We start from the raw sequence: 23,801 nt of genomic DNA, 5'->3' as shown, positions 1-23,801 counted from the left end.
TCATCTCTCCAGCCTCACAGACTATTAATCAACCATTTAAAATGAAATTTGCAGGCAAATGAATGGAACTAGAAAAGAATTCTTCCTAAGTGAAGTAACTCTGACTCAGAAAGACAAATATTCACTTATATATATTCACTTCTATGTGGATATTAGTTAAGAAAAGGATAAGGAAGCTACAATCCATAGAACTATAGGGGTTAGGAACTTTGGGGGCAGACCTTCCTGGGAAAGGAAAATAGAATCATTGATAGTTGTGGATGGATGTTGGAGAGGGACTGGAATGGAAAGATCAGAGAGGGAGAAACAAGGGAATGAAGGAAGGAAACATGTGGGAAAGACAGCTAAAATTAAATGGCATTTAAAATAAACAAAATCACCAAATAATGGAGAAGACAGAGCCCCAACTGAGGGTCTTTTGTCACCAAATAAAATTTCCAGTACTGAGAATGGGTAACATCTAATTGAGTTGTTGGCCAAGGGGGACCCATGGGAAACCTCAAGAACCACATTGTTACCAAGGCCATAGGTTGCTCTCTGTAAACTGATAGCAAGGCCCTGTTGCTAAAGACAATACCTAGATAACTCATTAACATTGAAAAGTTGAGCTGGTGCCTATCTAGAGACTTTACTCATATGGGCTAGTATTCTTGGCACTAGAAGACAGATAGTCTACATGCTACGAAATCAGAAATATAAATACCAAGCCAGTTATAAATGGAAGAAAATAAAACCCAGAAGCAGACCAACTGAGATACGAACATCTACATTATGACCAAAATCTCACGTGAAGAAAGGAATTAGTACATCATGGAGCAATTAATTTTTTTTTTTTTACAAGGAAAAGAATGTGGAAGCTAAAACAAGTTAGAAGCAAAACCAAGACAACACTAGAGAGTCAAGGCATCTCAATATGAACAGAAACCAACGGAGAAAATAGATGATACAATGTACTTTAAATATGTTAACCTGTTGTCTTTCAAGGCTGAGGGTGGGACTCACTGTTTCCCAGAAGTTCTTTGAAATCCTGAATCTACACTTACCAATTGACTCATGACCATATATTCAACACAGGACATCTTGTAATAACCCAGACTGGGTTGGGCCATCTTTATAGCCACCAACACACAGAACAGAGGTTAAACAAGATTTATAGTGGGTCTTACAACAGGATCAAATCCACAGCAATAGGAACAAAAGATGAGGAAACTAAGCCAGACACCAAGCAAACCACTGTGCAATACCATTCTGAATCATGTTCCCATTTAGAGAATCTCACCTAAAGTCAGATGGCAGGAGTTTTAGTAGGAATAACTTTCAAAATGAGGAAACTCACTAAGCAAATCCATGTTTAAATTCCCAACACCAACAAGGCAAATTACCCAGATAAAAATGGGGTACAGAGCTAAGCAGAGAATTCTCACCAGAGGAATCTCTAATGGTCAAGAAGCACTTAAAGAAATGCTCGACATCTTTAGTCATCAGGAAAGTGTAAATTAAAAAAACTTCGAGATTCCATCTTCTACCCATCAGAATGGGTAAGATCCAAAATTCAAATGACAGCACATTCTGGTGAGGATATGGAGAAATGGGAACACTACTCCACTGCTGTTGAGAGGGCAAACTTGAACAACCACTTTGGAAATTAGTCTGGTACTTTCTCAGAGAACTGGCAATAGCTCTACCTCAAGACCCAGCTTACTCCTGGGCATACCCAAAATATGCTTTACCAAACCATGAAAACGTTTGCCAAACTATGTTCATAAGAGCTTTATGTATAATAGCCAGAAAGTGAAAACAAGTTAAATGTCCCTCATCTGATGAATGGATAAAGAAACTATGGTGCATTTACACAGTGGAATACTACTCAGTTATTAAATACAAAGATATCATGAAATCTGCAGGCAAATGGATGGAACTACAAAAGAGCATCCTGAGTGAGGTAACCCAGACCAAGAAGGACACACATAATTTTTACTCCATTATAAATGGATATTAGCCAAATGGTACAAGACAAACATGTTACAACATATAGACCCGAAGAAACTAAGTAACAAGGAAGGTTCAAGGGAGGATGCTTGAATCTCACTAAGAAAAGGAAGTAAAATAGACATCAGAAGTGCAGGGAAAGAGGGAACTGGATGAGAGAGAGGATGGAGAGGAGGGCTAGGGGGTTGAATCAGGTGTGGGGAGAACAGGGATGGGGGGTAAGAGGGCTGGGAGAGAGAAGTAAAATTGGTGTTGGTGTAGCTCCAGGGCAACCTGAAGACCTGGGGTGGGGGAGGCTCCTAGGAAGATTGGGGTGACCCTAGCTGAGCCTCCCAACAGTAGTGGATACTGAAGTGGCCATATCCAGTAGCCAGGCAGGACTTGCAGTGGAGAAACGGGGACACAACCCACCCACAAAACAGCCCAGAATTTGCCAAGCCTACAAGGTATGCAGGATAAAAGACAGAACAGAGATTGAGGGAATAGCCAACCAATGACTGTCCCCCAACGTCCAAATGTGAAAGCTCGAGATTTGGAAGAGATCTTTTCTAACAAGACTGGCAAAGATGCTGGAGTCTGGCTGTGTTGGACTGGGGAGGGTGGCCATACTGTCACATCCTGCTCTGGCTGCACACACGCCTGCACAGGAATTTGGTCACGGAAATGAAAATCTGAATGTAGATACATATCTACCATGGAAATGATTCCAGGTGACATGCTAGGAGGACATCGCTTATATTGTATTTCTTACAACTCAGAATAAATAAAGAACAATTCATATATTCCCAGCAAATGTCATTTAAATAAATTCAACGTGGGTAAGGCATTCAGACAATGGAATGTTTTCAGCAATTCAGAGAACAGAGTATGCCAATAAAAACATAGAAATCTGACAATGATTATGAACCAAAAAAACCCTTCAGGGTAATATAAACCATGCTAGTTCCATAAATAAGTAAATAATTATGCAAATCAAAATTTAATTATTTGCATTTTCACCGAAAAAATACTTTCAATGTGTTTCCTAAATCTTAGGTTTCTATGATTTTTAAAAAGAATTCTTTAAAATTTATTTTATAATATCTTATTATTTTAAGTTAAAGTAGGTCAAATTAGAATTTATGTATCATTTGGCAAACAGGCAAATACCCCAAAGAAGGATTTGTACTAAGGCATTTGGAAATGTGCACACTGTTTAATTAAGTAAATTATTTCCTGGGATTTGTTCTAAGGAATTAATCAGAAACAAGGACAAAGATTTCCTTGTAAAGCTGTTTGCCAAATCAGTGTGGGTAAGGCAAAAGCCAGCAACATAAACATCTGACAGGAGACACAAGGTTTAATCATGAATGTTTACAATACACACTACCCAATACAGTCCAGTCTGTCTTGCAGGCCACTAACCCACACACTTAATAAAATTAAAATGAAGATGTTTCAAAGCAGATGCTGAGACTCATAACCTAACTTTGGGCAGAGTACAGGGAATCTTATGAAAGAAGGGGAAGATAGAAAGACCTGGAGAGGACAGGAGCTCCACAAGGAGAACAACGGGACCAAAAAATCTGGCACAGGGGTCTTTTCTGAGACTAATACTTCAATCAAGGACCATGCAGGGAGATGGACTAGAACCCCTGCACAGATGTAGCTCAGTATCCAGGTGGGTTCCCTAGTAAGGGCAACAGAGGCTGTCTCTGACATGAACTCAGAGGCTGGCTCTTTGATCATCTCCCCTTGAGGGGGTAGCAGCCTTGCCATGCCACAGAGGGGTACAATGCAGCCACTCCTGATGAGATCTGATAAGCTAGGACCAGACGGAAGGGGAGGAGGACCTCCCTATTAGTGGACTTGGAGAGGGGCATAGAAGGAGATGAGGGAAGGAGGATGGGATTGGGAGGGAATAAGGGAGGGAGCTACAGCTGGGATACAAAGTGAATAAAGTGTAATTAATATAAAAAATAAAAATTTAATTAAAAAAAGAAACTGAAAAAAATAAAGATATTTTAATTGTGTCTGTGATGTACATGAACACTCCTGTGTCTCTGTGTTTTGCCATTTTTGTCTGTATACCTCCTCAGCCTCTAACACAGCACCTACTTTGCAATAGGTGTTGTAGATGCTCGAGAGACCCGTGAAGCATCTGAGAGGGTTCGTGACGTTTACCCGGAATCAATGCATATAAGGTAAGTTTAAGTATCTATGGACCTCCTAAGGCCTAACTACCACAGACGCCAAGGACCACCTGCACATAGAGGATTATGTGGGTATTTGTCCATGTGGAGTGGTGAAGTTTGATAGAGAGAGAATGTATGCTTCTCAAATAGCTTTTCAAAAAGAATATGTGCATTAGTTTTACAGGTATGTAAAATTAAATTTTAATAAATAAAATTTAATACTCTGATCAGAGTATGACAGGCAGCTGTGCACAGATGGAGGTCAGTTAACAAGCCCTGAGAGCTTTACATGGTCAAGCAAGGAGTTGTAGCAGGAGTGGGCAGGACTGTCCAGGAGGCTTCAGGGACAAAAGAGTCTACCCCAATGGAGGAGGCTCTGGACAGGGCCAATCAGGGAGGAGGAAATGGGGAGCATGCGAGTTAGAATGTATAAAAGTTCAAGCCAGAGCCCCTGGGTGGACCCTTAATCAAGCCCCTCCTCTGCCCTTGATTTTTTTTTTTGTCTTCTGTGGCTAATGCCTGCTTGAGATCTCTAACTGTTACTCTTACTGTCTGATAGACCCATGATCTCCAACTATTACTCTTTCTCAGCGACTTTCTTCTCTTCAGCTGTCATTTCACTTTCCTTTCACACTCTCACGTTCTTGCTGGGGCTTTTTTCCAAGATGTACAATTGTTTTGTCTGTCTCAAGGAATGCACTTGGTCATTCCCTGGACAAACACCCCTCACTCAAGGCCTCTGTAACCAAACATAAATTGAAATGTTCTGGGCTCATCTGCTACCTGCTAGTAAGACACTCCAACCCAGACAAACCAAGGGAGACCAAAGTATTCATTCATGCAATTTGTCTCTTTAAAAGTCTACATTAGGCATCGTATCGACAATATTTATAATGTTACATCTGTAATGTTAATAATGTGTAAGCTTGTCAAGAATTTCCTTCAACTGTACCACACAGGACAATTTCCCATGGACAGTCAGGAACAGAAGAACAGTCAAAGAGCTGTGAACGGCTGCTGAGAGACAGTCAAGTCTAAGGCACAGTGTACTGGCGTGCTGATGCAGAGTACAGTCCTTGATGCCCTTCCCTGGTATTCACATTTGGCCTCCTTTATTGTGTAAACCACAGCCATTCTCAGCACTGTAATGGATGCAGTATCCCAGAGAAAGTTTAGTCCACAACTCTTAACAGTACCAAATTCACTACAGTGTCATGTTACTGGATTTTTAATTAAACTCAGATCTGGAAACTACAGCATAAAGTTAAAGTTGCAAACAAAAGCATCTGCAAAACTCTCCGGTGGAATGAGGAAGAATTGGGGGTAGGAAAGTATGGAGGGAGGGCCAGTTAACATATAATCTGCACTATATGCAGTTAAACACAGTACTGTGTACAGGGAATATACACCAGGAAACACGATAAAGGTTACAGTGTCTTCCAGAACAAATGTCCCCTGATACCATCTCTACATTTTCTCTCACCATTCTTGACATAATACCATCCAAAACTGGTCTGGATTTCCTGGGATTCAGAAGCCCAGCTACAACCATCTCAGCAAATATGGCCGCTTATTAGTATTTAGAGCATGAAAACTATCTCTGTTTAAAAGTCCCAGCACGAATGTACACCAGTGCTTCCAGCTGTATTAGGACAAACTGTGTACTTTTGTTTACTGGTAATTTTCAGGTAGAAGATGTAGGTTGTATTAACTCTGCACCAGTGAAATTATTAAGGCTTGTTAAACTCCCAGAAAATATTAAAATCAAGATCAAGTTCTGTTTTGTGAGTATAGTGAAATTTAAAAAAAAGCACAATGTGTACTTTTAGTTATTTTCCAAGCCATTATTTTCAAAAGTCAAGCATATTTTCTTAAATGAGTTACTTCATCAAAATTACAGGTAGGTAAGTTGAATATCAATTGAGTAAATTATTTACAAATACTTATGCCTCTCTCTTAGCTTCTTCCTTCTTTAATTTATTTGAATCAAAACAATGTGCTGATACATTTCAGAATACTTACTTTCAGGGAGAGGTGTGGATTGAGTTCTGAAATGGTACAGAGATGCGCATGATTGCCTCTACACTCATGACTAGAAAGGCTGTACATTCGAGAGAAGGGAGGATGCTCAGTGATGTGTTTCTATGCCAGCATGAGGGACCTGGACTTGATCTTTAGAGCCCACACAGAAAAGCTCAGGATGACATCACAGCCTTCTCATCTCAGCACTGGAGAGGCAGAGACCAGCGGTTTCCTCATATGTTCTAGCCTAGCCCAATTGGTGAGTGTTGGCTAGGGAGGGATACTGATTCAGAAAATTCAAACCAAACCAAACAACAAAACCAGGAAGAAGATAGAAAATGTGTTGAGTAGCCCTGGGGAATAACACTCAAGGTCGATGTCGGGCTTCTAAACATGCATGTACCCTCTCCATCATACACACATATAAAAAGTTATATAGTTATTAATGTTACATAACACCACTCTGTTGATTTCCCCTCTCTTTTTTTATTAATATTTAATGGAGGTTACATGCACCTGCAGGATTGACCCAACACCTGCTCTCTTTCATGGGAGACATTGTTCTTTGTCATCCAGGAAAATAAACCACAAGGGGAATTCTGAGAACAGTAAACATTGAAGTCATTCACAATGGTGCATGTTCTCTACTCCTTAGAGCCAGTGGGATGATTTTTATATCACTGCAGTCAGGTGTGCTCCACTCAAGAAATTCATATTTACTTATATGTCACTCAGTGAACAAGTGAATTTATTGACCCCGCTGCTCAAATTCACCTTGGGAATCTCCTGATACAGCAATCACTTATCTTGATTAAGCATACATTAAAATTTAAATGAGCTATAAGGTAGTATGTTGGCATTATATATGCTATTATTAGCATGTAGTAAACAGGCAGAACAACAGATTTCAATGGTGACATTTTCCTATGTAAATAAAAGATATCTTGATGGCATTTGCTCTCCATCAACCACATTTATCTTTCCTCCCCATTCTCAGCTCCCTTTTCCATTCTCTAAGAGTCTCCTATCTACAATTCTATAGATCTCACTGGTTCTCTCTTTCTCTCTCTCTCTCTCACACACACACTTTCTCTCATTTCCCTTCCCAGTTTTAAGTTCTCTTCCTTGCCCCACTTACAGATGGAATCTATCATGAGGTCAGTCAGTGGATCCTTATGTAGAACTCACAACACAACAGCTTCCTGCTCTATGTGATGAGCTTGGGCAGACTTCTCTTTGTGTCTTAAGAAACTCACCAGGGCCTCTTCATTGCAAAAAAAAAAAAAAAAAAGGCTTTGGTTTAAATGTTTCCCCCTTTTCCTTAGTTTCTTACAACTTCATTTTATCAGTCTAATTTTAAGTTGCTTTTTTTTTTATGCCTTCTTCAGGACAGCAGGCCAATTCCTGTTTTGTTTGCTTCTTTTGTTGTTTGTTTGTTGTTTGTTTTCATTTGCTTCCCTTCCACTAACATGGGTAGAGATTTCTTTACACCTGAATCCCTGGCTGGTCTCTGAGGCCTACTTTGGCACATGGCTTACTAGCTAATGTAAAGCAAGCAGAAGACACAATTTGTCCTTTCTTATTGATAAGACTCCTCCACTATGACTCATTCAGCAGGAACAGAATTCAAATAGTGTCTGTGGCCTTCTCAGACCACCCAGCTGATGCTGAATACTAAGAACAGCCATGGGAGCTCATCTCAGCAAAGCTCATGCACACTTTAAAGACACACAGCGAACCTGTAGAGTTAGTACTCAGTGTTGAAGGTATTGTGTCACACAGCAAAGCTCACAACACACATAGGTTTCTCCAGTTATTGTAGACCGGTAAGTATACAATTACAAAGATGTGGGAAATCATGTGAGGAAGAACTAAGCCACAACTGAACATTTTCTTCCTAAGCTCAGACTTTGATCATGAAGTCCATGGCCTAATGCTTCTCACATAAGGACACTGAACACCCCTCTCATTGTCAAATGATTGATCCTATACATCAAGTACCTGATAGTCTTTCCAGGATCGGCCTCTATGGTCCAAGTGCAGTGGAGGTTGTTGTCATATGGGGCGGGGTAGCCAGGAGACAGTATGCGCCCTGATGTGGCCGCATGGATCAGACCCCCACATTCAGCTGCAAAAGACACAGGTGGAAAGTCTACTCAGGTGTCTGCTTGATCTCCTGTTTAGTTTTGCAAGCAAACCCTAGCATGTCTGTCTAAATGCTCAGAAGACGAACCAGTCGCCTGCCCATCGCGTCTATTTTACTTTTTCCCAAGCTAAAGCCACACAGGTAGCCTGCATCTGCAGAGCTACCACAGCTGAGCATGCAGACGTTAGCAGTCTCCTGCCCTAGCTCTAGTGACACCTGCACATGCAGCCAGCCCTGCACAGAACAGGCTTGTCTACCTTCACTCCTAGCGTGTGCTCACATGCGCACACACATCTTGGGAACTGGTGGAGAGGACTATCCTCCCAGCCACAACGCTGCCGGTTTCAGGAGTTTGGGTAGAACTACTCACAAAAGATACTTATACTTGGCTCCTTAACTGTTGTCTCAGAAGGTGGGGCTGGGAGAGAGAAGAACCTTACTTGAGCATCTACCCCTCTCCCCAAAACCAGTTGTATATAATTCTGCCCTAATTACACATGGCCTCTGGAGGTCTCAGGAAGGGCTAGAGTCTATAGGTGGGAAAAGACTGGGTAGGGGGAGCTCCATCTACAGGCCATGAGGGTGTAACCACACACTGAGTGCATGCCTTCTAGTGTGGCTGCTGCTTTAAGGCCACCCTTGCCTCTTCCCACAACTCTGGACACACTGTTTTGTCAGTAAGCTGAATAAACTCCTTGGTTTCAAGAGTGAACTGTAATGGAACTGACACTCAGTTTGTTGTGGGACCTTAGGAGGAGGGATAGCTCCTGCTATGTCTAGATTGGGATGAAACCAGCATATATACAAACACAATAACTGAGCAGGGAGATCCCTGCCCTTTCCCAAGAACATGCCCCAAGCCACGTGTAGCATGATCCCTTTCGCCTGGCTCTTGACAGGAGTCTGACCCAGCTTCCCGAACTCACCCACACAGGAAGGCATAGGTTTGTCCCACACCCTCCGGTCCCCACTCAAGCAGGTCAGGGTACTGCTGCCATGCATTGTGTAGCCTGGATTGCAGCTGTAGAGAACGACAGTGTCTGTGAAGTGGCCATCATCTCGGATCCTGTAGCCGTAGTTAGGGATGCCTGGGTCCTCACATTTCACTAGGTCAAAACCTAGAGGGAGAGAGGGACAGGTGAATCAACTCAAGAGAGAACGCACATCAGCCTTTAAACCAGAGGCCTGGAAGTGTTAGAATAAAAAGGCACAGGAGTACTTTCAAAGGAAAAAGGAATTTGTGTGTCTTGGTAAGGTCTATTGGCAAATGGTGTGTGTTCTTACTATGTTTTTGTTTTTCAAGGCAGGGTTTCTCTGTGTAGCCTTGACTATCCTGGACTAGATGTGTGGACCAGGCTGGCTTCAAATTCACAGAGATCTGCCTGCCTCTGCCTCCCCAAGTGCTGGGATTAAAGGTGTGTGCACCCACAGCTAGCTATGGCCTTGTTTTTAAGAGTACAGCTTCATAGTCTCTCTTCCCTCTGTCTAGTTTCTGCCTCGCAGGTTCTGTGTTTCCACCATTCCATTCCAACTCTGGTGAGCACACTGCTTTTTCCAGCTCAAAAAAGTTCCTTACAGCCATAAGCTCAGAGCTCCTGCTCAACTCAAGACTCCTCCGCAGGAGAGTGTCACACCAAGTCGTGAGGGCACTATGCAGCGAGCTCACAGCAGTCTGAATCACATCACCCACCACCTGACAACTTTCCCACCTCCAAGATCACAAACTCACAGGAATTAAAAAGCTGTTGTTAGGGCTTGGGAAATAACTCTGTCCATTGGTTAAGTGCCTGCCTTGGAAGCATAAGACTTGAGTCTGGATCTTTAGTAGCTACATTAAATGCCTCCAATGTGGGAAACAGAAGCAGGAGAATCCCTGGAGCTTGCTTGCTAGCTGGTCACAGAGCTCCAGCTCAGTGATAGACCTTGGCTCAACAAATAAGATGGAGAGCAATGGAGGAAGACATCATCCTCAATCAACCACCTTCACACACATACACACACATAGGATGGATGCATAACCACAAAAATCACCCCTGCCCTCTCAAACTGGGTCTCAGAAGATCCCACCAGCCATGATCCTGAAGCCTAGTCTTGAGCCACCTGAGGACCTCAGAAGTTCAGACTCCATCAGGAATCACAAAGATGTCTTACCATGAGCCCTTAAGTGAGTGGAAGAGAGAAATGAAGATTCATCTGCTGTGGTTCTGAGAGCTGCCCATTGTTTTCATGGAAGGCCATATTTTAGGGCTGTCTGTAGAGACAGCCTCACACTGACGTGTTTCTCTGCTGATCACGATGCAGATTTCAATGATTATAAAAAGCGGAGCTGGAAAGTTGTGGCGCCACATGGTCGGTTTGCTTCCATCCTCCCTAACCTTTCTTTCCCAAATTAGATTAAATTTGCAAATGGATGTGTGACTTTCCACACTGTTTGCCTGTCAAGCTTGCACGCCTTTGAGGAAAAATTGCTCTTTACATTCACAATCTGGTTTTACTCCAGAGAGCTTTAAATAAGCAAGACTGAGTCTTGCTACTTTGTAGATGGAAAGGAAAGAGCAGGCTGCTGGTCCCTTCCTGGGCTGCACCAGAACTCTCTTTTGCAAAGTTACCTGCTCTACAGTATTAGACTTCACCGGCTATGCAATCATTATCCTTACAGTAACTTCATTTTATTTCCAAATGTTAACCATGTACGTAAACTGGAACACAAGAACAGATGTACCTGTCACGTTAGTGCTAAAAAGGGACAGTTTGAATTGCCACAGCTCAGTGTCTGACTAGAAACGGGCCTCAATTGTATGCAGCTTTGGAGTGGTGCAATTATCTGTCTCAGAACTATACTGGAGTCTTGCACAGCATGTGAGGAGGCCCTCCAGGGTCCCAGTGCTGCATAAGGCCTGAGTGGTGGTGTGAGCGTGGGCTGTTCTGATGCCATTTCATGTGGCTTTAATTTTGGGAGGCTGTCATCTGAACTGGGCATCAGAATGCAGTCCTGCCCAGGCCTTGGGACAACAGGGAACAGAATAACCAGCGAGGCTACATTAACCTCACACCTGGAGGAGAGTTCCATTGGTGAGAGCAAATTTTTGCCCAAATGTCCCATTATCTTCATCTGAGTGTGCTGAGTATCAGCCCAGGGGGATATACACTTGGGGAACCCATTAAACAGACAAAGTCCAGGTAGAAAATTATCAACACCATGAAGACAATGTTGAGCCTTATCATCCATGCTACTATATCAGGACCCCGAATCAACTGAGGCATCCAGTTAGTATGACTCTTTGCACAGAATCGGCACAGTATGCCTGTCATTGAGGCATCCAACTGCAAGCCACCCAGAGACTCTCTACACATTGCACTCTGAGGTGGCCAGGCCATATGGACTATCTGAAGCTCACCCCACCATCTCCAGAAGTCCATCTGCCGAGAGCAGCTGGAATCCTGATACCGTAACTTTATAAAAGTGCCACATGTGGATCCGTGTTCAGCATGTGCAGAAGTCATGCACCCTCAGTTGGATTGTTAGAACAGGCTGTTGACAACATTGAGTGGGTGTTTGATCAGGTTTTTAAACTGTGCAACTGCTATGCATCCATGAAAAGTTCCTGTTTGGTGTAATGGTTGCAATCACAGTTGGAGTAGGGTGATTTCTCCAGTCCACTAACACATATCAAGTAATTGTACACACACACATGCATGCACTCAAAATTACATATATTTACACACACACACACAATCATGTACATTTACACACAGAGCTATAAGCCATCACACGCATATACCCGTTTGGGGGGAAGATGAGGATGGGCATATACAAATGATAACAGTGACCATTCAGTTTCACAGTGAATCACGGCTTCCATGTAGCAAGGACCCAGCCCCAGTAGACTTTCTTTAATGTGGATATGTGCCTGCATTTCTAAAAACCTAATAAACCACCCAGTTCACTCAATGTTGCCAACAAAGTGCTATAGAAATCTAACTCAGGGCAACCATGTTCTGGGGAGTTCACTGGATAGTTTCAGTAGAGCATCGCCACCACTGCCCAGATGGAACACAGATGTGAGTTCTTATATTACTCAGGATCTGTATCCATTATGCCGAGCAAGTGTGTTCTTTGTAGAACCAAATCTTCCAGGTCCACAAGTAGTTTTATTCCACACTTATCTTAGAAGAACATTTTCTTCTCTCACAAAAGGCTTGATGCCTTTATTTGAAGCAAGGAAGAAACATTAAAAAAAAAAAAAAACACAAGTGAGATGTAATAACACAAATTAGTAAAAATGTCAACTGAATTTGATGTTGTGGAGGAAGGTTTAGTGATTTTTCTATCACTTAGTCTAGGAACTTGTTTGTACCACATGCCAGGCCAAGCAGGGAAGAAAGTTGGTTATTGATGAAGGCGGCAGTCAATCTTCCTAGGCCATGTATTATTTCTTCCCACACTTTTATTATTTCTTCAAAAGGTCACATGAAATCCAGTGCCTTGTAAAAGTCCTGTACTCAATTCTGCACATCCGTAGGCTTACCCAGTGTCTTCTGTGAAATATACCTTTCCTCACTTGAAGGCAGAAGAGGATTTGGCCATTCCAGAACTCATTTGTCTAATTTTCAATCCATCAAAGAAACTTTGTTCTGCTAAACTTTCTAATGGCTTGTTAACTCACACAGTCATAGCAGAAATCAGAGTATTTATACATGGGGGGTGCACAGAATGTGACTTTGATCTATATTTTGGTGGGGTGAGAGGAAGGTATATAGTCTTCTAGAACTAAGGCTGATGTCCCTTGTGTTACGAAGGACCTGAGTCAATTGCCATGAAACAAGGCACTTGCCTGTGTGGGTACCCGAATTTGGTCAGTGCTTGCGTAGGTCTCCATTCTTAGAGCTACCAATGCTCTAGCTTCCCCTGTGCACAGATACCCCTCTAGACTCTTTGGGTTTCTAGGAATGTAGGTCTACAGTAGCACAGGAAGCTCAATCCATGCCATCTGCAAGTAGAATAATCTAACACTGATTGCAAATATTGATAATGACATTGAGTTGATGTGTAATTGAAGAAGTCTGAAATGATGCTGCATCATTCTGTGATAAGTCCTCACTGTTTTTCTTTTTACTACAGCTAATACTTTTTACTACAGCTTATTTTATTAATCCAAGTCATTAGAAGACATTTTATTTGAATCTGCAAAAAAAAAAAATCTCTATAAAAGAGGCATATCTAATACTATGTGAACTTAAAAAGGTCTCTAAAAAGTTTATCTGGAGTCTACTAAGTGGTAACAGCTTAAAAATGCAGGCAAGCAACCTCTCCTCTGGTGAAGCAGTAGGGCTGCCAGGAATCATTGTGAATACTGACTGTGTGTTTTCTTTATGCCACAGAAACTTTGAAAAATAAATCAAGTTATTTGTGTCAAAACATTATGAGGAACTATAGTCTAACTCTGAATATTTAGTCATTTCGCTTCTGTCATTCTTCTAGAGATTCCTTCATAAGTCATAAGTGCATCAAGGATGCTAAGAACAAGATGTTTTAGTCAAAACAACATCCAGACATCAAGTAGATTAAATTTATTCCCCAATATCTTTTACAATAATTGCCCATTTTTATATTCTTCATACCATCTCTTTTCTAAGACATGTCTATTCTCCTACATCTCTCCCACGTCTAATCAGGACTTAGTGATAGACTGAATTTTCATCCTCTAACTTTCTAACTAAAGCTTTACTCTGCATATATCCCTCTTTGCAGTAATGACCAGGAGCTGTGTGTTCTTAGCTCTAGCTCTGTGCCCTGGAGAATGTGTCTTTCTGCTTGGAGAGCTACAGAAACAGGTTAGAGGAGGCACCCATCACCTATAGATCCCCAGTATCTTCTCCTGTGAGCAGCGTAAACTATCAGACACTGATGGCAAATCACTACCTCACAGCTTTACATAAGGCATCTCAACGGACACAATGTTCTTGCTTTAGTAAAATAATAATTTTCTTATTAATCCCTGAAAGCTTCCCCTCTCCAAAAAGATGGAGAATGATGTCGCATTTCTGCTTTAGAAAGGGGAAGTATACTGAAAAAAAAAAAACACTAAATATCTATTTTGTTAACTCTATTTGTACTCATATGAAATAAAAAAGAAGTCAGTCCAGGCTTAGCATTTAAACTAAATTTTGAGACTTACTTGTGAAGGAGAGTTAATTAATATTGAACTTCTTGAAGTAGTTAATTGACCTATGTTCTGAAACACAACTCATACTCAATTAAATTCTCTAACTGAAGTGTTTGTATTTGGTTTGAAAATATTATTATAAATCTGTGTCATTCTTTGATCATGGCTACTATAAGCTTCTACTGATTTATTAGATGAGGTAATTTTTCATTGATTGATTTCATCCCCCACCATATATTACATTGTTTTCTATTAACTTTTTTATTGGCTTTTTCTCAAGATCACATTCAGCCTTTTTTCTTTTTACTTTATTAATTACACTTTATTCACTTGGTATCCCTCCATAAGCCCCTCCTTCCTCCCCTCCCAGTCCCACCCTCCCTCTCCCTTCTTCACTCATGCCCCTCCCCAAACCACTGATAGGGGAGGTCCTCCTCTCCTTTCTTCTGATCTTAGTCTATCAGATCACATCAGGAGTGGCTGTACTGTCATCTTCTGTGGCCTGATAAGGCTGCTCCCCCTTCAGGGGGAGATGAACAAAGAGCAGGCCAATCAGATTATGTCAGAGGCAGTCCCTCTTCCCATTACTATGTAACCCACTTAGACACTAAACTGGCATGGGCTACATCTGTGCAGGGGTTCTAGGTTATCTCCATGCACAGTACTTGGTTGGAGTATGAGTCTCTGGGAAGACCCCTGTGCTCAAATTTTCTGGTTCTGTTGCTCTCCCTGTGGGGTTCCTGTCCTCTCCAGCTCTTAATATTTCCCACTTCTTACATGAGATTCCATGCACTCTGCCCAACAGTTGGCCATAAGTCTCAGCATCTGCTTTGATAGTCGGCAAGGCAGAGCCTTTCAGAGGTCCTCTGTGGCAGGTTCCTAGGTTGTTTTCTGTTTTCTTCTTCTTCTAATGTCCATCCTCTTTGCCTTTCAGGATGGGAATTGACCTTTTTAGTTAGGGTCCTCTCTCTTGCTTAGTTTCTTTAGATGCACAGATTTTAGTGGGTTTGTCTTATGTTGTATGATTATATGAGTGAGTATATACTGTGTGTGTCTTTCTGCGTCTGGGACAGATCACTCAGGATGACCATTTCCAGGTCCCAAATTTCATGATTTCCTTCTTTTTCATTGCTGAGTAATACTCCATACACAATTTCTGCAAACATTCTTCAGTTGAGGGGCATCTGGGCTGTTTCCAGCTTCTGGCTATTAGAAATGAAGCTGCTACAAACATGGTTGAGCAAATGTCCTTATTGTGTACTTAAGCATTTTTGGATATATGCCTAGGAGTGGTATGGCTGGATCTTGAGGAAGCGCTATTCCTATTTGTCCAAGAAAGCACCAGATTGCTTTCCAGAGTGGTTGTACAAGTTTACATTCCCACCAGCAGTAGAGAAGGGTTCCCCTTTCTCCACAACCTCTCCAGCATGTGTTGTCACTTGAGTTTTTGATCTTGGCCATTCTGATGGGTATAAGGTGAAATCTCAGGGTCGTTTTGAATTCCATTTCCCTAATGGCTAATGAGGTTGAGCATTTCTTTAAATGTTTCTCTGCCATTCGATATTCCTCTACAGAGAATTCTCTCTTTAGCTCTGTTCCCCATTTTTTAATTGGATTACTTGGTTTGCTGCTTTTCAGCTTCTTTAGTTCTTTATATATACTGGATATTAGCCCTCTGTCAGATAAGGGGTTGGTGAAGATTCTTTCCCAATTTGTAGGCAGTCATTTTGTTTTGATGACAGGGTTCTTTGCTTTACAGAAGCTTCTCAGTTCATGAGGTCCCATTTATTGATTGTTGCTCTTAGAGCCTGTGCTGTTGGTGTTCTCTTTAGGAAGCTGTCTTCTGTACCAATGAGTTTTAGGGTATTCCCCACTTTTTCTTCTAACTGATTTAATGTGTCTGGTTTTATGTTGAGGTCTTTGATCCACTTGGACTTTAGTTTTGTTCAGGGTGATAAGTATGGACCTATTTGCATTTTTCTACATGTAGACATCCAGTTAGACCAGCACCATTTGTTGAAGATGCTATCTTTTTTCCATTGTATGGTTTTGGCATCTTTGTCAAATATCAGGTGTCCATAAGTGTGTGGGTTTATTTCTGAGTCTTCTGTTCAGTTCCATTGATCCACCATTCTGTTTCTATGCCAGTACCATGCAGTTTTTATAACTGTTGCTCTATAGTACAGCTTAAGATCAGGGATGTAGATCCCTCCTGAAGATCTTTTACTGTAGAGAAATGTTTTAGCAATTCTGAGTTTTTTGTTATTCCATATGAAGTTGAGAATATTTCTTTCCAGGTCTGTAAGAATTGTGTTAGTAATTTGATGGGAATTGCATTGAATCTGTAGATTGCTTTTGGTAAGATGGCCATTTTTACTATGTTAATCCTGCCAAGCCATGAGCATGGGAGATCTTTCCATCTTCTGATATCTTCTTCTAATTCTTTCCTCAGAGCCTTGAAATTTTTTTTCATACAAGTCTTTGACTTGCGTGGTTAGGGTTACCCCAAGGTACTTTACGTATTTTAGGGCTATTGTGAAGAGTGTTGTTTCCCTAATTTCTTTCTCAGCCCTTTTGTCTTTCGTATACAGGAGGGCTACTGATTTTTTTGGAGTTAATTTTGTATCCAGTCACTTTGCAGAAGGTGTTTATCAGCTGTAGGAGTTCCCTGGTAGAGTTTTGGGGGTCACTCAGGAATACTATCATATCATCTGCAAATAGTGATACTTTGACTTCTTCCTTTCCAATTTGTATCCACTTGATCTCCTTCAATTGTCTTATTGTTCTAGCAAGGACTTCCAGAACTATGTTGAAGAGATATGGAGAAAGTGGGCAGCCTTGTCTTGTCCCTGATTTCAGTGGGATTGCTTCAAGTTTCTCTCTGTTCAATTTGATGTTGGCTATAGGCTTGCTGTATATTACCTTTACTATGTTTAGATAAGTGCCTTGTATCCCTGATCTCTCCAATACTTTAACCATGAATTGGTATTGGATTTTGTCAAATGCTTTTTCAGTATCTAGGGAGATTATCGTGTGTTTTTTTTTTTCTTTCAGTTTGGTATTATGGTGTATCACATTAATGGATTTCTGTATATTGAACCGCCCCTGCATACCTGAGATGAAGTCTACTTGGTCATAGTGGATGATATATTTGATGTGATCTTGTATTCGGTTTGCAAGTATTTTGTTGAGCATTTTTGCATTAATGTTCATGAGGAAGATTGGCCTGAAATTCTCTTTCTTTGTTGGGTCTTTGTGAGGTTTAGGTACCAAGGTGACTGGCTTCATAGAATGAGTTTGGTAATGTTCCTCCTGTTTCTATTTTGTGGTATAGTTTGAAAAGAACTGGAGTTGGCTCTTCTTTGAAGGTCTGGTAGAATTCTGTGCTGAAACCATCTGGTCCTGGTCTTTTTTGGATGGGAGACTTTCGATGACCGCTTCTATTTCCTTGAGGGATACAGGACTTAATTGATTTACCTGGTCCTGATTCAGCTTTGGTAAGTTGAATCAATCAAGAAAATTGTCCATTTCAATTAGATTTTCAAATTTTGTGGCATATAAACTTTTGAAATAAGTCCTAATGATTTTTTGGATTTCCTCAGTGTCTGTAGTTATGTCCCCCTTTTCATTTCTGATTTTGTTGATTTGGATTGTGTCTCTCTGCCTTTAGGTTAACTGGGCTAAGGGTTTGTTGTTCTTGTTGATTTTCTCAAAGAATCAGCTCTTGGTTTCATTGATTCTTTGAATTGTTTTATTTGTTTCTAATTGATTGATTTCAGCCATGAGTTTATTTCCGCTCCTTTTTGGTGTGTCTGCTTCTTCTTTTTCTAGGGTTTTTAAGTGAGCCATTAAGTTGTTTGAATGAGCTGTCTCAAATTTCTTCTTGAAGGCACTTAGTGCTATGAACTTTCCTCTTAGCACTGCTTTCACTGTGTTTCACAAGTTTTGGTATGTTGTATCTTCATTTTCATTGAGTTCTAGAAAGACTTTAATTTTTTTCTTTATTTCTTCCCTGACCCAGCTATGATTTAGTAGCAAGTTGTTCAGTTTCCACCTGTGTGTAGGCTTTTTGCTATTTCTGTTGCTGTTGATGTCCAGCTTTAGTCCATGGTGATAAGATAGAATACAAGTGATTATTTCAACCTTCTTGTATCTGTTGTGGCTTGTATGTGATCAACTATATGATCTATTTTGGAGGTTCCATGATGTGCTGAGAAGAAGGTAAAGTCTTTTCTGTTTGGGTGAAAGGTCTTGTAAATTTATGTTAGATCCATTTTATTAATGGTCTCTGTTAGAGTTATTTTTTCTTTGTTTAATTGCTGTTTTGTTGACCTGTCCTTTGTTGAGAGTGGGGTGTTGAATTCTCCCACTATTAATATGTGGGGATCTATGTGTGGTTTAAGTTTTATCAATGTTTCTTTTACAAATGTGGGTGCCCTTGTATTTGGGGCATAGATGTTCAGGATTGTGATGTCTTCCTGGTGGAATTTTCCCTTGATGAGTATCAAGTGTCCTTCCCCATCTCTTTTTATTAATTTTTGTTGAAAGTCTATTTTATCAGATATTAGAATGGCTATTCCTGCTCGCTTCTTGGGTCCATTTGCTTGGAAAGCAGTCTTCCAACCCTTTACCCTCAGGTAATGTCTATCTTTATGACATAGGTGTGTTTCTTGTATGTAACAGATTGCTGGGTTTTGTTTACACATCCATTCTGTTAGTCTGTGTCTTTTTATTGGAGAATTGAGTCCATTCGTGTTGAGAGAGATTAATGACCAGTGGCTGTTAGATCCTTTGATTTTAATGTTGGCTATGTTCATAACGTTGTGTGATTGGTTGCTTTTTGTTTTACTGTAGTGAGGTTAATTATTTCTTGTGTTTTCTTGAAAGTAGCTAGTTTTCTTGGGTTGTATTTTCCCTTCCATTGTCTTCTGTAACACTGGATTTGTGTGTAGGTATTGTTGAAATTTGTTTTTGTCATCGAATATCTTGTTTTCTCTGTCTATGAGGACTGAGAGTTTTGGTGGTTATAGTAGTCTGGGCTACATCTGTTCTCTTAGGGTATGCATGATATCCGTCCAGGCCCTTCTGGCTTTCATAGTCTCTGTTGAAAAGTCAGGTGTGATTCTAATGGGTTTGCCATTATATTTTACTTGGCCTTTTTCCCTTGCAGCTTTTAGTATTTTTTCTTTGTTTGTTACTTACTGTTTTGATTATTATGTGGTGGAAGGATTTTCTTTTCTGGTCTAATTTATTAGGTGTTCTGTAGGCCTCTTGTATTCTTATTGGCCTCTTCTTTAAGTGGGAGAAATTTTCTTCAATGATTTTATTGAAAATATTTTCTGGGCCTTGGAGCAGGGAATATTCTTTTTCCTGTATTCCTATTTTTCTTGGGTTTTGTGTTTTTATGTTGTCTTGAATTTCTTGGACAGTCTGTGTCAGGATTTTTTTAGATTTAACATTTTCTTCGACAGAGACATCTATTTCTTCCATTGTATCTTCCACACCTGTGATTCTTTCTTCCATTTCTTGTAGTCTATTGGTTATTCTAATCTCTGTTGTTCCTGTTTTCTTCCCTAAGTTCTTTCTCTCCACAATTTTCTCCATTTGTGTTTTCTTTAATTTTTCCAATTCTATCTTCAGATCTTGAGCTGTTTTGTTGATTTCCTTCACCTGTCTGTATTTTTCCTGTTTTTCCTTCAATTCCTTCAGCTGTTTGTTTGAACGATCTTCTGTTTCTTTTATTTCATTCAATGATTTAAGCATTTCCTCTCTAAAGGCCACAAACTGTTTGGCTGCAACTTCCTGTAATTCTTTACAGATGGCCATAATCTGTTTATCTTCCTCTAGGTCTTTACAAATTTTATTTGTTTCTTCTGTTATCCTCTTCATGAGTATAGATGTTAGGTCATCTTCTTGAATTTCAATTATGCTGGGGTGTCTAGGGCTGCTTGCCCCTGGATAACTGGGTTCTGGAGATGCCATATTGCTCTGTCTTTTGTTGGTTGAGCTTTTATACTGGCCTCTCCCCATTGGGTTACCTTAGATGTTTGGGGTTAGTTTCTGGTGTTTCCTGGAATCCTGTGGTGGAGAGAATCCCCTTGGCAGGAATATGGTTTTTCTGAAGGAAACCTTCTCAGCTTTTTGGGTATAGTCACTGGATGGACGGTGTTTTTCAGGAGTTGCCACTGCTCACCTCAGGTATAGAGACCTGAGTGGTAACTGTAGTCCTTGTTAGTGTAGAGGGCTCTCCTCTCACCTGGAGAAGTCCTGAAGACAACTGCCCTGCTTCTGGGTTTCTTGCTGTAAATTTAGTGATCTGCTTCTGTAACCTGTGTGTCCCGTGTTTTGGTCAGTTTTGTTAGGGATAACTGGTCGCCACTTGGAGCAGTTTCTGGGGGTTGATCTCGGGGATTCCGGGCTTTTGTCGGTCTGAGTGTGTAATAGCTGTCCCTGCCTCTTCACTGCTGGGCAGTGGCACTGACCAGGGAGAAATACCCTCCTCCCTTCCCTCATCCCTCACTGTCAATGAAGGCAGGAGAGCTGGCCCTAGCATCATGAGAGTGGGAGAACTTCCCATGTCCCCCAAGGGCTGCAACACTTCTATACCTCATGTAGGCATTAGGGTAGAACGGGCCCTGTTTGTGGTGGTTGCTGCTGAGCCCTGTGATTGCTCTGAGAGTGGGAGAGTAGGCTGGCTGATGAGCACAGATACCTCTCAGGCTTTTAGTTGGCCTACCCCAACATCTACCCCATGAATGAACTGCAGGAATGAATGAAAGGGGTCAGGCCTATACATCCAAAACTATAGGATCTTCACGACTCAGGGCAAAAACAGAATATCTGAGAGGAGTCCCAGTGACATTCCAGTATTGACAGAGTAGCAGAACAGAGGCCTCATACAAGATCAACATGTAATTGCAATGACCAGTTACAAGCAAAGTAGTGTGGACAAAAAGGTACCCTATGACACACTACAGCTTTCATAGTGAGATTCTTTTCTCTGTTGGGGGAGAGGTTACAAGGGTGGAGGTTGACTATGAGGGTAGGGGGAGATAAGTGAGATTGGGTTGTGTTTTGTGAAATTCACAAAGAACTAAAAAAAAAAAAAGGTTTTGTAAAGAAAATGCCTTCTGATATCCCTAAAACTACCCTATGCATGATATCAAGTAGCTGATGACTGTACCATAAACATACACTAATAATTTTTAAGATGAAACAATAAAGCAAGGTTACTACAAATAAGGTATTTTCAAGTTGATCCTGAAATAATTTACTATTCTGAATCTGATGTCCAAATTTAAGACAAAGCTTCATAGCTGGTTGGCTCTGCCCTCATGAGAGGAGCCAAGAATTGGGACAGCATTCTCTCTGAGTTTCCTCAGTAGACGAATTCAAATTCTTCACCCTCTGATTTTTCATCATGCATTCCTACTTTCTGTGTTTTAGGGTGAAGCTGTATGGAGCAGGGACACGTGAGACATGGTAACAGAGTGAAGTGATGACCCGCCTGTGGCCATTATCCTCACCTACACACTGAGCTTGAAACTGTAGCCAAGGACCCTGATTCACTTTCTAAGACACTGTAATCATCACTTTTGAGCCATGATTACTTCTGGGCTCAGGAAATAGAGAAAAGAGGTCCCACCTTCTTCTCTGGAACCAAGAAAATAAATACAGGTAAAGCATTTTGCTAAACGCTGGAGGAAAGGCCAGGGGTATAGAGGCGCAGAGAGGCATCTGGGGGCTAGCAGGGATAGATCACACGGTGAAGGCGAAAGCCATCTGGACAGTTCTAGAAGCAAGCATGGGTATCCTTACCAAGTCCTCAAACCAGAGTGAAAACACACTGAAAAGACAATTCTCTTCTCTGGCATGGCAGAGAGAGAATATGGTGCCAGCGAAGAATGAATAATGTGCAGCCCACTCATGACCTCTGCATCTTCTGAAGCTCCCCATCAGAGATATGGAGGTCAAAAGGGTGGGACTGAAGAGAAGAAAGTTTGGGGAACACAAACTATATTGGCCTGATGCTAATGTCACTGAACCTGCACAGGCTGCCACAGAAATGCTGGTAACGACATACACACAAACAGACCCACATGGGTGCTGGTCATGACACACACCACAGACCCAGCCTTTAAGAGTTCATTTGTGGTAATGTGGATATGACTGGAGTGAGAAAAGACAGGCAGAGTAACTGCAAAGCCAACGAAAGTAGGGTTTGGAGGGCAATGATTGGAATGAGCACTTGTTAGCTGATGTGAGGAGAGAGAGCAGCGTGCAAAAGGGAGAGAAAGTCTGTATGTGGTGAGGACAAGGGTCAGATATCAGTGTTAGGTGGAATCTCATCGCACCATGGACTTAGAGATCACCACCCCTCACCACGGCTTCCCTAGGAGTCCAGGGAAGCAAAGGCCCTTTCAACTGATAATAATTAGGAGCTAATTCTAATAAGCACATTTCAGGAACTACTCACACATAGAGCAAGACATCTTGGCTCCTCTTAGATTCTGCCGGGAAAATTGGACGCATGGCTAAGTGTGGACTGTGGCAACTGTCTAGGAACACATCAACACTTGCAGCTGCACATCCCTGCCAGGGCCCGCCATGCCCACTCATGCTTCGGCACTTCCTTTGCTCTTCTCTCTCTGGGTTCTTCCAAATTATATGTGCAAGCTGCTCATTCCCATCTTTGCAAATTCAAAGGAGGGACATATGTGGTGAGAGGAGGCACAGATTATTTTTAGTTTCCATGTTAACATTTTCAGAGTTCTTGCAAGTAACTGTCACAAGCAAACAACAGACAGTTATGCGCCTGGTATTAATGGTTTTCTAGCACTTAAGCTCACTATGTCCATATATTGTAGTCTCTTTTTACGCATTTAATTTTAATTTAAAAAGGTAGTCTCATATAATTCACCAGTAAATATTTATTTTGCAACATAAGATAAACATAAAGCTAAATTGAACACAGAGTTTAAAACCTGGGAATGTCAGCACAAATAAAGGCGACCTGCGGAGGAAGGAAGCAACAAAAGTCAATCCCTTCAACGCAACCCAAATGCCAAAATGAAGCATACAGAAATTATAATGTGACTTCAAGATTTTAAATTCCCAACATACCCTTTCAACAATATTTCTAAGAATCTTTAGTGCTTTTGTAAAATTAGATTAAATAATTATTTTTAAAAGGTAAGAATAACCACAACAGGAAACCCTTTAAATGCAAATGTTGGCTAAACAACGGGAAACATTCATATATATATATATATATATATATATATATATATATATATATATATA

The 23,801-nt window shown here is 41.1% G+C and overlaps 1 protein-coding gene across 1 annotated transcript in view; it reads right to left on the bottom strand.

The window, feature by feature from the left end:
- Positions 1 to 23,801, bottom strand: part of Csmd1 (CUB and Sushi multiple domains 1) — a 1,555,059-nt gene that overhangs the window by 239,522 nt on the left and 1,291,736 nt on the right. Inside the window, exons 24-25 of the mRNA XM_055608400.1 lie at positions 9,258 to 9,449; positions 8,187 to 8,313 (exon numbers count right to left, since the gene is read on the bottom strand). Coding sequence (XP_055464375.1) covers positions 8,187 to 8,313; positions 9,258 to 9,449 — 319 coding nt within the window. The remainder of the gene's footprint in view (positions 1 to 8,186; positions 8,314 to 9,257; positions 9,450 to 23,801) is intronic.

The sequence above is a fragment of the Psammomys obesus genome, unplaced genomic scaffold (assembly GCF_907164565.1).
Source record: "Psammomys obesus unplaced genomic scaffold, mPsaObe1.curated_primary_1811, whole genome shotgun sequence".
Lineage (NCBI taxonomy): Eukaryota > Metazoa > Chordata > Mammalia > Rodentia > Muridae > Psammomys > Psammomys obesus.
This window is presented reverse-complemented; position numbering and strand designations above follow the sequence as displayed.